At 37.2% G+C, this 15,294-nt stretch overlaps 1 protein-coding gene across 12 annotated transcripts in view; it reads right to left on the bottom strand.

The window, feature by feature from the left end:
* The window catches only part of MEF2C (myocyte enhancer factor 2C), a 142,586-nt gene that overhangs the window by 61,199 nt on the left and 66,093 nt on the right, over positions 1 to 15,294 (bottom strand). For 11 of the 12 annotated variants that reach the window (XM_074166463.1, XM_074166456.1, XM_074166461.1 and 8 more), the window contains one exon: positions 7,675 to 7,878. The exons of the other annotated variant lie outside the window; for it this stretch is intronic. In XM_074166463.1, the coding sequence (XP_074022564.1) occupies positions 7,675 to 7,878 (204 nt within the window). The remainder of the gene's footprint in view (positions 1 to 7,674; positions 7,879 to 15,294) is intronic. 12 annotated transcript variants of the gene reach the window in all.

Here is a 15,294-nt window from a genome sequence, read left to right on the forward strand (position 1 = left end):
AATGCTGAAGAACTTGAAGCCAATCCCATGATTTTGTCATACATGAGGTTAGCAATAATGGTTTGGCTCATATTTACTAAAAATGAAAGAAGAAGTAAGCATTTAAAAAGCCTAAATCATCATCCAAAGGAAATTCTTTGGGCAGTTGACCCTGTCCAATCGCCTCCTAGCCTATGGAAACTGGTAACAGTAGCTGTTTTTTTAACAAGCTGGTCTTCAACCAATTTACAAAGGAAATCAATAATGTATCCCCATTTTACAGACAGGGAAACTGAAGCATTAGGAGGAAATGTGACTTGTCCAAGGTCACACAACAGTATTTGGCAAAGCTATTAATAAAATCCAAGTCTCCTGAGTCCTAGTCCAGGGCAGTATCCAATAGACTGTACTGTCTTTAGATCACCCTGAATAACCTTTCTTACACACAGGCTTACTTTCTATAATGTCCCAGATCTTCAGCCCATGGTAGCTGAAATAATTCCCCTGATTTCAACAGCTGAGGAGCTGACTCGATGTGTATTTCACAGCGTGTTTATATGCAGTATTATGTTATGATGACAAGAGAAGAAAATACACTTATTGCATTGAACAAGCTACAACAGTTGCCTTACTTTTCCTCAAAAGAGCACATTTAGAGGGTTATACGGGCTTATTTACTACAAATACACAAATAAGAGTCTTAATTGATATGAAGAGGCTTTCAGAATCTAATTAACCTCCCAGCTAGTCATTAGCTCTGTGACCTTTAGAAATAATTGACAGAAGGAATTTTTTTTCCTCTTCAACTCATTCAGAACTTCCACACCAAGTGACTAATCCTACATGTGCTGTAGGACCCACAGCCCACCTGGAAGAACCGATGAGATAACGTGCAGGAAGTCCATCAGCGAAACAGAACTGTGGCATTCCTCTCAGCCACAACATTCTGCCCAAGTAGGATGTACCTTTTGTGACCTGAGTGCCACCCTCATCATCTCCAACCTTCCAGTGCGCTAAAGGTGTACTAAGTCTGAAGTCCCTCAAGCCTGTAGGAGACTTAGTGGTATTTCACGCCTGTTAACACTCTGTTGCTGGTCATACTAAAACTGATCAGATTTTCAGTTCAAGCTAGTTCTTCTACAAACCTGTGGAAGTATCCCTTGTTATCGATCATTAGTCGCATGTTTTCATTATACACATTTTTTTAGAGCAAAATACTTTTTAAACAAGCTATAACACACACAAAAAAAGCAAAACTCTGAATTCCACCACCATATAGAGCTTGGTATTACTTTTCTCCCTACCATCTTAACATTTAACATCTGTAAAGACGTCTCTGTGTGCTGTAAAACACAAAAGGTGTGCAATCTGCAGGGAGAATTTCACATGTCCAGAAGCTCACTTCTTCCCCTTGGTGGAAAACGCTGCTACAAATGGCACTCATCTCTCTTGCTATGTTCAGTTCATTCTCGAACCTCACCACATAAAGGAGTCCACCAGGGAAGGGAAAATACTCTGCAAAAGGTTAATTCATCAGCAGTTACTAGGGCAATCATTGAATCATAGAATGACAGGTTGGAAGGGACCTCAAGGATCATCTGGTCCAACCTTTCTTGGCAAAAGCACGATCTAGACAAGACAGCCCAGCATCCTGTCCAGCTGAATCTTAAAAATGTCCAAAATGAATGATGTATGAACCTATGCAAAACAAGTTAAAAAGACAATGCTAGATGCTGATTATCTATGAAAAAGAATCTATAAATTGTAAATTATTTTAAAATGTGACATATTATTGCAAATTGGAGCTACTTTTTTCCCCCCATGGCCAACCATCAACACCATCAAAATGGCCCTAGAATAATTAAGTTTCCTAGAGTAGCTCAGGGTAATTCTTGATGAAGTCTTCTTCAGTATCACTAAAAGCAAGAGTTCACCCAATGCAAGTTTCTTCAAACTTACCCAATTTCAGTGAGAAAAGAGAGGGAAAAGAGGATGGAGGGGCATCAAGTGTAATGGAAAAGTGATCCCTAACTGTAAATACTTTGAGGTAGGACGTGTTAGCGTGCATTAGAATACAGCAAAATTGCAAGAGTCAGTGGAGAGGCAGGTGAAAGGGCATAATATGCATGATAAAAGTAGCATAGTAAGCTTGGGGCTGAAGAAAACCCCACAGAGTAAGACAATGCACAGCTGAGAAACCAATCGACGATAAGGTTTTATTGAAGTGGGAGGATATGACAATGTATTGCAGGAGCTGGCATCTTCCTATACGTAAAAGAGTCTGTGTTGAAGACCCTGAACTCTCTCTAACTGTAAAAAAAAAAAAAAACAAAAAAAACCAAAAAAAAACCCACGAAAAAAAACACAGAGAGAGAAAAAAAGGGAGAACTTGAAGCCAGATGCCAGTATAAGACCCAAAGAGCCAAAGGCAGATAGCGAAAGAGATATTTCAGAAAAGGAAAAGACACTGAGGTCATGGAAGAGTTTCTTGTAAGATAAAAGACAGCTGCAAAGATCAGACAGATGTGTGTGCATGCATGCAAAGTAGCAGTTTTAAGAAGTGAACTTTACAAAATTCAGAGAAGATCTGGTGGGTGATTAGCATTGATAACATAGAACCTCAGTGAGAAAAGAGGAAAATGGAGGAAGTTTGAGCTGTTCCTCTTTTTTCTCTACCAGTGATTAGTGGTATGGCAGAGAGGAACTGAGGAGGTGGATGTATGTTGGCCAGAAAACGGAAGAAATGGTTAATAGGATGAATTTGAAAGGGCTGACCTAGCAGGACAACTTGAGTTAAAGGTAGTGACCACTGAATCAGCAGAGGAATAGAAGCCAGCTGGAGAAAGAGGGACAATAAGAGCAGCAGGGTCAAAGAAATTGATGGATTGAGGGCTTAAAAAGAGCTGAAAGATGAAGTGGTTAGTGATTTGTGGAGGAATGATTTATGTGCACACCGAGCAAGGATCAGCGTATTAGACTCAGTGGCTAAGGAACAGAATCAAAACCAGGACTTAGAAAAAGCTCACTAGAGGTCTGCTGAAGCTGAGACAGTAGCTGATGCTTTGACATGAAAGAGGTTACAAGGAAGAAGGGACAATGAGACAGAAAACAGGCAGGAACTTTCACCTTAAATCAGCAAAGCCTTGATGGCTTAGCAGCAGATTTCTCTAATATTCTTAGGGTTGTAACTACATTTTCAGCCAAGATGCAAAACTTTTCCTGTATTCCTACTCTGTAATATGTCCCCTACAGTCAAAGGGCGATGTCTTCTCTGAGCTCCTAAGTGGTGGGCTTCTAGTGCTCTGGCACTGGATTACCATCACTCACGGTAGTGAGGCAGTGAACATCACTGAAATAAATTGTGTTACATCCACTTCTGTTCAAAAAAAAACAAGGAGAGGATCTGGCCTCATTTTAAATAAATGCAAAAAATGCATAATGGACATACTGGTCTGTTGTAAAACTCTGACATTTATTCTTCCCCATTTCTTCATTGCCATAAGAAAATTATTGCCTACTCCTATACAACTGTGCTGATAATGTTAAACAACAAACCCATATGGTAAGATATTTTTCTGATAGAGCAGATAGTAACTGGATCTATTGACAAACTTCTAAGGACAGATTGGAACTCTGGTTGTAACAACACCACTTCTGTACCAAAGACTGTGTACCAAATACCACAGGATTTTGTAATGAGAGAAAATGTAATTGCATTTTAAAGTACGGAATTACAAATCTTCCAGTAATTATATCACAGGATTTTAAACGACAGCTGCTGAATATATTGTTGTTGGTATTTACATACAGCACTTGGAAGTTAGCATAAAGACGAAATTAATCTTTTTTTCCTCAGTGTCAAAGGAACCCTGCACCGGTTCTGCTATTCCTTAAAATAAGTTACTATATCCAGCAACCAACATACACTTTTTAACTGAAGCAAACTTGAATGAAAGGCTGTGGTGTGAGTGGTTTGGTGGGTGAGGACATAAAGGTTTCAGTTTTAAGAATCCAGTTAACTCTAAACAGAAGCCTCAGAATGAACTTTTTTTTTTTTTTTTTTTTTTCAGAACTAATACATATCATAAAACCACACAGATTTTGGTGAGACTCACAATAATTGTCCCTGTTGCTTAAAATGGATAAACTTGAGTGCCGAATGTAAATATTCATAAATACGCATTGATTTTTAGTTACCTGCGGATGTTGTAAAGTATATTTACGGGGTAATAACTGAAACACATTCAGCTGGTAGATAATTTTTGTGATCTTGAAAACTCAGATATACCAAATTGCATGTTAATTTGCAGGCAACTGGAAAAGAACATCTTAGCTATATTTATAACATGTAAATAAAATCACTACATATGTAAAGAAAGTATAAGCTATTTGTTTAAACCATTAAACCAAAAGAGCTCAAAGAATAACAGTAACTGAACTTTACAATTCCCTCAATATTAGCCACTCCATTTTACATCATGACAGATGTAATCAGATTATATACCTATAAATTGTGTAGGACCAAATTGCTTGTTTTGCAGTAAAGTGTGTACTTTAAAGTATTTTTAAGTATTAAAATAAATGTAAAATAATTTTTTCCATTGAAAAACGGGGTAAAGTTTGTTGATGTAAGACACTTGGTTTCTTCTGATACTTCAAATAACAATGATGGCCTGAAGACTCATTCCTTCAGATATGCTAAACATAATTAATCCCAGTAATTAAACTGAAAACGTCTGCTTAATAAAATTAACAGCTTTAGCCAGACCTACATGAAAATTCATGTAATTTTTCCATTTGAAAAGCAGTAGTTTAACTTAAAAGTAATTAACTAGATATTAAAGACTTACTCTTTTGATTTTCTTTGAATATAGGTTGTTCAAAGAAGTTATACCACATTCTAATGACTGATAACACAGTTCTACCACTACCCAAAAGTAACTAAATAGTTAATATTATGCTGAATGTGAACAAAAATTGGATTCTAAATTAAAGACCTTTATACAGTTGACAGTTATATTTCAAATTTTCATGTCTACCTAAAAAAGTTTTCTTTCTCTAATACTGTGCAGAAATCTGTGAGCACAGTGATGTCCTTTTCTTCCACTGAAATATAGTTATTGAACAGTCATTTAGTTGAAAATGACCAGATTTAATAACACTGTCTGATTCTCAGCTGCTGTTGATTGCTCTGGAAGGACAAGATTAAAAACTTGTAAGTGTGAGATCTAGCTGTCTGAAAGCAAAAAAAAATGGACTCCCTGCAAGGAAAATATGTGTAATGTAGTCAGTTTAACTGATCAATTTAAATATTTAAATGTGTGGCAGATTTATATCCTGTACCTAAAAATATATCCAAACTATGCTAAGAGTCAAGCCATTTCTCAGACTGCACACTGTCACGGGCTCTATTCCTCTATTGTGCTCGGAACTGCGATGTTAATTATCAAGTAAAGTCACGATAATATGAAACCTTTGTTCAAAACCTACACCCTGCACAAGTACTCCTTTGATCCCGGAACAGTGCTGGCATTGGTGTGGCTTAAGTATTTTGCATTACAGGCAGAACATTGAGAAACGTAACAGCAAAACGATCAAATGACTGAATTCGGAGCTGACAAAACACATGGGAAAAACTATGAACACGCACTTCATTTGGCCTTGTCTGCCTCTTGTTAGATTACTCAGTCTAAGTAATTTTATTTCAATTCCCTACTTTTATTTGGCTCCTTTTGGACAAGTGGAAAGGGATGCCCACCAAACTTTGGGTATAGCCAGAAAATTACACGTCTGCGTGCAAAATTGCCTCTTAGCCTATCCAGACTGGCCCACCATTTTTGCCAGAAAGGGATTTTGCTGGTGCAGAGTGCTCCTTCTGAAGACCTCAGAGTTACAACAAAATAGACATTATTTCAAATTTTACATTTTCACTCACATTTCTTGAAAAACCATAGTCCTCATGACCTAAAGTATTCATTCATTGTGAAGCAAGTAATAAATCTCTAACTACTGGCTTACTCACCTATTCCCACAAGAAAGCCTGCAGGAAGAAGTAAAGATATCACAGGAAACTTTTCCTGCTAAGAATATTCTGGCTTTTTGCCACTAAAAGAGGACAGGTCATTATTTTGGGGACAGAATTTAAATTCTGCTGGACAGGACATGGGCTTACCAGAGCTAGGTGACAGGAAAAGCTTCATGTCTATACAGGAGATTGGAAGTAAGAGAGGAAAAGGGATGATGGAGAGGAGGAAGAAATTATGTATTTTCCTCTTAGCCTTAACTCACATAAATTTTTGTTCTGCTGTCAGAACCTCATCCTCTCCTGATGGGGGAGAAAATCTGCTGGGAGACCACGAAGGAAGCAAAACAGTATTGTCCTATATGTTGACATCAGGATAGACAGAAAAGTGATGTGTATTTCTGGGTTGCAGTCATTGCCAATCTACGGTGGTGTGACTGTGACATCTTGAAACAAGTGTAATGATGTCTATTATACGGTATTTTTTCTCCATCATAAACATTTTACATGTGATTCACACACTAACTTTCTCAAATACATGACTAACCCAGGTGAAGATTTGAGAAGCACCAAAGTCCCATTTTAGATAACATCCAGATTATTTAAAAATCTGAAACTAACACCTTTAAAAAGATCTGAAGTAATCTAAGTGTATAGGCCAAGGTATTCAGTAGCATTTATGAATAAAATTTCACTGATCTTTAATACAGGACCTCATCCTTCCAATACTTTTTAAAATGATACTGTTAGATGCCCCATCACTGAGATGCTTTGAAAAAGGGAGTTGAGTCTCAAGTCACATAAGCAATTTTTTAGATATCACTCTGAGTGTTTTGCTATTACAACAAGATCATTGAAACCTTCATTTATTTTGCATGGCTTGAATCTTAATGTGATTATAAATTAAACTGACTTTTCTGCAAATATTAGAAGCTTAGAATTGAAGTCTTAAATTTTAATTAGTAATTTTCAGTAATTGTAAATACAACTTGCCCTGTATATTTTTTTAAAAAAATAATTACAATGTGTCTTTACCATTCTGATGATACTGTTATTATTAAATTATAGTAACAGCATTCTGTGTCAGGTGGCTGAAACACGTTTCACTGTGCAGGTCGTAAATAAACTTTTCTTGCATTTTATTAAGCCTGCTTCCTCTGTAAATAATCAAAAAGCTAAACAAGTCAGTCGGATGTCTTAAAGCAGTGATTCTAAACCTTTTTCTTCCATATCTTTTACAACGTATTTTTAGTTCCTGCTGGATGGAGGGCATGATAACTTTTGGAGTGCAGGGGCAAGGCACACACAATTTTCTGGGCAACATGTCAGCAGGAGACATGGGGGAGATTCAGCGGGGAGGTAGTGGTTGAGGCATGGAGAGGACTAACAGGACAAAGGGACAAAGCAGCACAGAAAGCTGGAAGACAGGGACCAGGGATCCCATCGCAGGAGTTTCCGCTGAGCATGGGAGACTCAGCAGGATAAAACCTAAAGCTCACAGAAGACTGGAGTCACTCCAGTCTCTGCTGCATCTCCAACCCCCAAACCAATACTTGGTTGTCCCTGTCATGCTCTCCTACCGCTGTGTCACCTCCAGGGTACGATCAGGCCTCTCGCTCTGAGTACCTCCGAGCAAAGTGAAAAAAGCCTCCTCACAGAACAGAAAATCTTACCTCAACAATATCCGAATTCGTTCTACTCTCATGCGGCTCATTGTACTCGGTGTATTTCAGCAACACTTTGTCCATATCAGTGCTGGCATACTGGAACAGTTTGTTGGTGCTGTTGAAGATGATCAGAGCAATCTCACAGTCACACAGAACACTCAGCTCATAAGCCTTCTTCATTAACCCAAATTTCCTCTTCGTAAACGTCACCTGGAAAAAAAGGGAAAAAAAAAAAAATCTGTCAAAAAAAAATCCCCAAGCTGGTCTTTGTAGTCCTTCTTCTCATTTTGGAAATATAACTTGTGACTGCTGTAAGTCTTTGAATTGAACACGCTCAGAAGGCAAATGTATAAATGTAAATATAGTTCCAAACTAGAATATTAGTACGTGTGTGTGTTATGTAAGCGAGGAAATATACCTAATTATCATTGCACAAAACTTCAGTTACAGGTAAAGAGCACAGGACATTTTCATTAAGTAGTGCTATGAAGTGCTGATACTGCATCTTTCTCTGTAACTTTTTAATTCGTATACTCTTTATATTGCATACATCTCTCCCATCAATATTTTAAACTGCACCTCAGATTTGCAGCTGTAAATAGTCTGAACACGTGGATTCAAATCTTATTTTTGACAGTGATTAACTTTGATTCCACGGCCCCCAACTCTTGCTAGATTTTTAGGGGAAGAAATTATTTCGTACAGAATTTGTGTGAAACAGATCCGTTGTTTGCATAAACACACTCACAATAGTTTTGAAGAAATATTCAGTGTTAAAAGTTCAAATACTCATGTAAGAAATGAGAAATATAAAGCATGAATGAAGAATAGCTGTCCAGCAACAAATATCAACTTTGAAATAAGGCCTTTTCTAAACAAAGATGTAGAACACTTTATTTCATTTCAAATTAGATGCTTAGAAATACCAACTGGAATTTTTCAGTACAAAGGACTTTGGGTTATACTATATAGGAAAAAATAGGGATAAGCTTGTGGGTTCTTATTAGGCCAGTTAACGCCCTGACATCATGCAAAACCTAGGCAGTATTAAAAAATACCGTTACTCTGTACAAAACCATAATTTTCCACAGGGACTGTTTTGAAAATGAAAGACCTGCACATCAAATAATTTTTTTTTCCTCTTCTTTTCTGCACTAGCTTACAAGTTCCAGTAAGACATATGACTCAGAATAAGAAATTACCAGGAGCTGTTTACGCTAATTTTATGGCTGAATTTTTCTCCTCCGTTTCTTTATACGTGCAATTTCCATTAAGTGTGTACGCTGTGATTTTTTTTTAGGCCTATTTTTTTCCTCCACTAATTTTCAGTGACAGGAATTTTTAAGATGAAAATACGGTTTTGCTAAGCTTATTATTAATCAAATTTAGCATGTAGTGAAGGTATTTGATATGTCAAGGACAGGCACGCAACCAAGTTTATAGGTCTGCTTAATCCTGCACTTGTTGCTACCATCCCTTAATACCCATAAGCAGTAGCACCTCTGCCCTTTAATGCTGAGGCAAGAAGATTCGTCTGTACATGGTTCATATGGCTGCTGTTTTATCTTGTCACACTCCTAATGCAAGTTAATGCTAACTGCGACCCCGGACTACCTTAAAATCCCAGCACATCAGGCCATGGAAAACGTGACCTTTAAGTATTGCTAATCCCTATTTGCTAGTCCCTCTCAGAAAGATGAGCCTCTGTGCCAACAGTATGAACATTTATTCTCCCAAACATGTACTGAATGTTATTCCTCTTATTGTCACTTCATTTTCTTTAGCCTCTGGGAACATACTGTTAAGCAAAGATGGATTGCCATTAAATACAATTATTCAAGCATTTTGAAAACACACTTTCCACAGCACTGGTCTCACGTATGCTTAATTGGTAGTAAGTTCTTTCTAAATTTGTCTGTCTCAATGGCTTTTGATATTTGGAATGAATAACGAGATAGGTAACAAAACTTCATTCCAATTCTGAAAAAAACCCTAGTCTTTCAAATACTCCTTTAATGTTTTCTCTGATTACAGAAAATTGCAATGCATTTGTTGAAACATGTATCTATATATAAAAGCATATTTTAGAAAAAGCTAAACATACAGAAAATAAAATGTACTAACTCAACATATTTTTCTGCATCTAAAATGCCTTTCAATCAACTTTTTGACCACAGTGCTGTAGGTGGAGTGTCTCTGTACAGTATGGTTTCTGTTGCACAGAAACCTCAGAATTTAGCATGTTACAGCTTCTTGCCATCAAAGTACACTCCAGTACAGAAATATCTTTAAAGCCACTGTTTGTGTTTACTGTTAGGTGCTCCTGAACATTTAGAATAACCACACAGCTGTGCTGCATAGCACATATTTATTTCATAACACTTATCACTAGAATGATACTGGTTAGAGATCCTTTCTGTGGAAAGCGAAAAAAAAAAACGAATCAGCTAGATCTTTTTTTTTTCTTCTTGCTTTAAAATATAATCTTAATTGCTCTGAATTTGATTTGTTTTTAACTCCTTGATCTTTCTAACGTTTTCTAAATCTATCAGATAATGCTTTCTGTCACTGCTGATAAATGCATTAAAAAACCTGTATCTAATACTGTTTCTATGGTGATCTGGAATATTACATTTCTTTTTAAATATGCCATTCATTGTGGCTTATCTTTACATATATATTACATATACATATATATATGTAACTGTATCATGCTTTTACAACAGTTTATAGTAGGGGTGAACTCGTGTTTTCAAATGTATAGCAGAAGGTCAGTAACTTCAGGAAAGATTAAGAATACTCTTCAAGCCATTTAAAAACAATGATATTTTTTCACACTTTCTTCTATGTGGCTACATAAGGAAGATGAATATACTTCTATTCCATATGCTGAAATATTTTTGTAAGCAATGCATGTAGGCAGCATCTTTATTACTTCTTTGGGGTCTCAATTTGTTAACCATTTGTTATGTTAACCATACTCATCCAAACAAAAAGTATCTAATAAATATTGCCTAAGGTAACAGATAAGCTAGTATTGCAGAAACTCTGCCGAGTGGTAAAAATCAGGATAAATCACTTAAAACATTTTGTCTCTTTTGTCTAGGTGGAAGGCAGTGTGCACCTACACTTAAGAAGCTTTTACTGTACTTGAACTGACTCAGTGCTGAGAGTGAACAAGACACACAAATCCCATGTGAACAGAAGCTTTTGAGGAGCTGCAGCTACAGCACCAAAAGATCCAGGTGGGCACATAGTCTTATTGTCATATACTTCATTAGTCTCAGTCATTACAGCGTCATATACCAACAGAAAATGTCATTTTGTCATTCCACATAAAGAACATGAGTGAGACTGGAAGAAGACACACATACAGTGAGACGACTCATCAACATATTTAAAAAAGGACATCCAAAAAAGGGCATCCTTTTCAACTTGTGTTTAATATTTAACTTCTTTTCAGCAGCCAGAATCAAATCACTACATTTTCTTTCCTGACAATACTAGCCAAGACATGATTAATTAACCTTCTGTCTATACCACTGCTAATCTGTAGGTGTTTTTCTGTTCACAAATTTTCTCCTTTTCAGGAGAATGATAGGCAATTTAGGAAGTCCTTCTCTATTTGGGGTATAATATTTTATAATGACAGTATGAGAACTGGGGAGAATGAAAGTGGAGTGGAGGGAGCAAGTGGAACAGATATGAGACAGGCACTCAAGTGACTTTAAAACCTTTTTAAGCATGTGTAACATGCTTTAATGTGCAACAATTATGTGCAAACATAAGGTTTGAAACGCTGATACATTTTCTAAATACTTAATTTAGAAACACCTAATGAGGCGCTTTTATGCATAGTTTTACATGTATTGCAAAAAGAGGAGTGTGTGGAAAGCACCACATTTACGTCTGAAACATACCAAAAAATAACCTAATTCCATCCCTTCATATTAACTAAAAACCCACTGGTCTATTACTATTTGTCTTAGTGCTATGGTTATTTTACTTATTTAAAGGTTATTTTTTAAAAAATTAAGAGCCAAACTGCCCTCATAATAGGAATGACAGTACTGAGAAGGTAGGTGACTAAAGCCTGCACTATTTTTGTATATGAAGAAGCATAAATGCTGATGACTTTATACAGGCTGTGAGCAAATCAGATGCTGCCCTAAGGTATTGGGAAAACTAAAAAAACCCACCCAACAGTGAAGTAGCCAGCTTCCAACTTCCTTGACATAAATCAAGGAGAGCTTTTTAGGTATTCTGGATGAATGTCTGACTAAAGGTGAAACCCACTCTATGTGCTAAAGGAAAGGCATTGACAAAAGAGGATTTTTAAAAGGATGTTTTTCCACTTCAACTCTGGCTCTTCTTCAACACCATGGAAACACCTCTCCATTAGCTCTCCGTGCATAAAGCTGCAAGAGTCTTCTGACAGGTGGTTCATGGACTCGTCATTGCAGTGTCTGTCAGAGGGGCTGCAGACAGCCCAAATTCAAGAGTGCATATCACACACTCCGATATGCTCCATTTAGGGGGTAACTTGGCCCAGAGAGCAGGCTTTCTTGTTTAATCGCTGGTAGGTAAAACTTACCTAAATAAACCAGAAGGTAATGTTGCTTGGTTGTGAGTATAAATCCTTTCATGTGCTGAAATTTAAATTTAAACGCGTATGTGTGTAAATGGTGGTAGTGCCCACTTTATGGTAATAATCTTTATTTAGCCACATTTGTAACAACAGTTATGTGCTTCTTATACACGTTAACACATCAGTGGAGGAACAGAAGCAGCCATAAATGCTCCCATTTAATGAATGCAGACTTCAGGATACATTATTTATCATTGTTGCAATGTTGTCTTTGTCTCTTTCTGTATTTTTTGGTGGGAGTTGGTATTTTATTTTATTTTCGTTTTTAATTCAAGTCCTTCTAGTACTTCTTCTGAAATCTGACGCACTCTGAGAGGCTGAGCCATAACAGCCCTCCGTATTTGTCACTAACAGCCACAGCATATGTGCTAACATTCTATGTTTTCAAAGGAGCAGTCCTGCGATCTTTCAAGCAATTCAGTCCAGCCACTGGCAAAATATCAGTGGTCCCCTTATGTCTTCCTATCCTGATTATAAAGATATATAGCTGCTGACATAGGAAAATGAGAGAAACAGGGCATTTGCACATAATCCTTCCCATCTACGTTTCCTGCCATTAAACATGCATGCGTGACCAGAGAAAATCAGGGACCACTGGTGCACAGAAGTATCTGATGCAGACGCTGCCTGATGAAGAAGAAATATTGTCCTGTTTGTCCTTACTTCATCTGGAATATCTAAATCTGACTCAGAGACCACAGCAAGCATGGTAGATATGATGTGTGTGACAAACAGAAGGTACTGCATGAGCAATCTACCTAACTTCAAATATAATAAGGCCAAGTTGGCCACATGCAAACCAATGACCTCCTGACTAAAATGTCACTGCCAGGCACCTAATCCTGTCATAATCTGAAACCCCAAATAACTACTGTAGAGGCAAGAGCTTTTGTCATATTCTCTCTTCCCCTCCCTCCTATTTGATTTTTGTTTAGATCTGTTTGTCATATGAAGAGGCCTGGCTGCAACAATCTTTGCAGTAACCCTCAGTGGGACTGGGAGGCAACACCAGTGCAGGATTTGCCCTAGACAAACCTTCCTTTATGCAACAGCTGGGCATGCCTTGTTAAATGAAAGACCCTTTAAAGAGGAGCGAAGGACCTTCAGCAGCTTCCACGGTCTTGTAACCTCCAGCGTAACTTACAGGGATGAGACAGCAGTGATTTATGCTGGTAAAAGAGCTATTGTCCCAGAAAGCCTCAAGCATACTGAGCTACGACTTGCTGAACAGTCTAGATAATGAGGAGTTCTAAGCAGGATGCCCTAAAATTATAGCTGTAACAACTACAATGTTCATGATCAACCCGTCTAAAAAGGAAGGTTTTGTACTTGTGTGTTACTCCCCATTTTTAGCATATCAGTACATAAATAACAGACAAAATACTTAAAATAGTGGTATTCAGTCTGCCCAAATTTGACCCATGATGGTGGGTCTCTCATACAAATTTCTTCTTTATAAGTAAAGAGAGGAGGGATAATTGGAAGATGTGTTAATTAACAGATGATATATCAACTCAGAAATTAGTAGTATCAATATGCTTCCCACTTTAACTTACAAATTAAGATCTAAAAACAGACAGTGATGCAATAATAATAATAGTTAATATCTGATACTTCATTTCCTTTTGTTGAATCAGAGACATAAGATTAAGTCCATTATATGTAGCTGTACAGATACATACATATTTCAGGGAAAAAACATCACCTCTATCAAAACCACAGTAGGTAACACAATATACAAGAAAACTGACTTTTTTTTTTTTTTTTTTTTTTTTTTTTGTATGCTATCACCAGTTCTGGCAGGTACAAATAGATGTTTAGGGTAAAAAACATGTTTACTAGTTCTGTGCTGCTAAAATGTTCATAAGGTAAAGGTCAAAGAATATTTCATTCCCTGCTGAGCAAATGGTCAGGAAGCACATTTGTCTGCATTTCCTGTCATAACAGGAAGAGTGTAACTTCTTCCTCTCCACAATGGCTTCAGTTCTCCTTCCCACCTCCAGTTCTTTCTCCCCCAGGGCTTTCCAAGCCATTCCTTGCAAGACAGTGAGGCTGCGCCTGTATCTGCTCTGGTTTTCAGCTCTGCTGTGTTGGCAGATGCCTCATTCACCACTGCACTCTCTTTACTTAGGCTTCTTGCTCATACTTCAAATTAAAAGTAATTTGACCTAAATATTTACCTTATGCTAATTCACTCTAAATTATGCTCAGAAAATACATGCTTGTAATACAAGCGCACTTAACCTTAAATATGATACATTCTAGAAATTCACGGTTCAGTTCAGCAGCTCTCTTAAAACTTTACTTCCCAAGTAGTCTGGCATAACGTGAAAAGTGCTGCCAGAGTTGTACAGATCACTACAATTTAGGAGTCATGAAAACCTGGGCTCTATTCCTTGCTTACAGAAACCTAACATTACCTCTGAAAAAAACAGAACCGGGGCCTAACTGTAATCCTATATTCCAAGTATATTTCTTACTGTGTGCAATTTAATGTAAGCAAGAGAAAGAATTCAACTATGTAAAAGATAAAAAGCATGTGATTTTTAAGACAGAGGTTCATTGAACAGCTTAGCTGCATAGTTAAGCAGCTATGTTTTCATATGAAAACATTTCCCTGGGGGAAAAAAATCATAAAATCTCAGATCTTCGATAAAATGAAGACACCCCATGAGGGAAAACTGAAAATATCAAGAAATTGGTGGAAAAAAGTTTTCTATCTAACTTGTGTTCATTTTAGCATGAATATGCAAGGCTCTTCTCTCTTTCTACAGGGGAGTTTCTGATTCAGCTGATAGTATCTTACTCTTTCCTTTTAAATAGAGCTGAAACAGAGATAAAAATAGATATGCGAGGCTGAAATTAGTTTTGAAAGTAGCAGCATTAGGTATCGAAGTCAGTAGAACAAATCTAGGTCTTCCTGCAAACGGTCATTTCCCTCCAGGATATTCTTCCCCTGCCCCATAACCTCACTTTAC

The sequence above is a fragment of the Numenius arquata genome, chromosome Z (genome assembly GCF_964106895.1).
Source record: "Numenius arquata chromosome Z, bNumArq3.hap1.1, whole genome shotgun sequence".
Lineage (NCBI taxonomy): Eukaryota > Metazoa > Chordata > Aves > Charadriiformes > Scolopacidae > Numenius > Numenius arquata.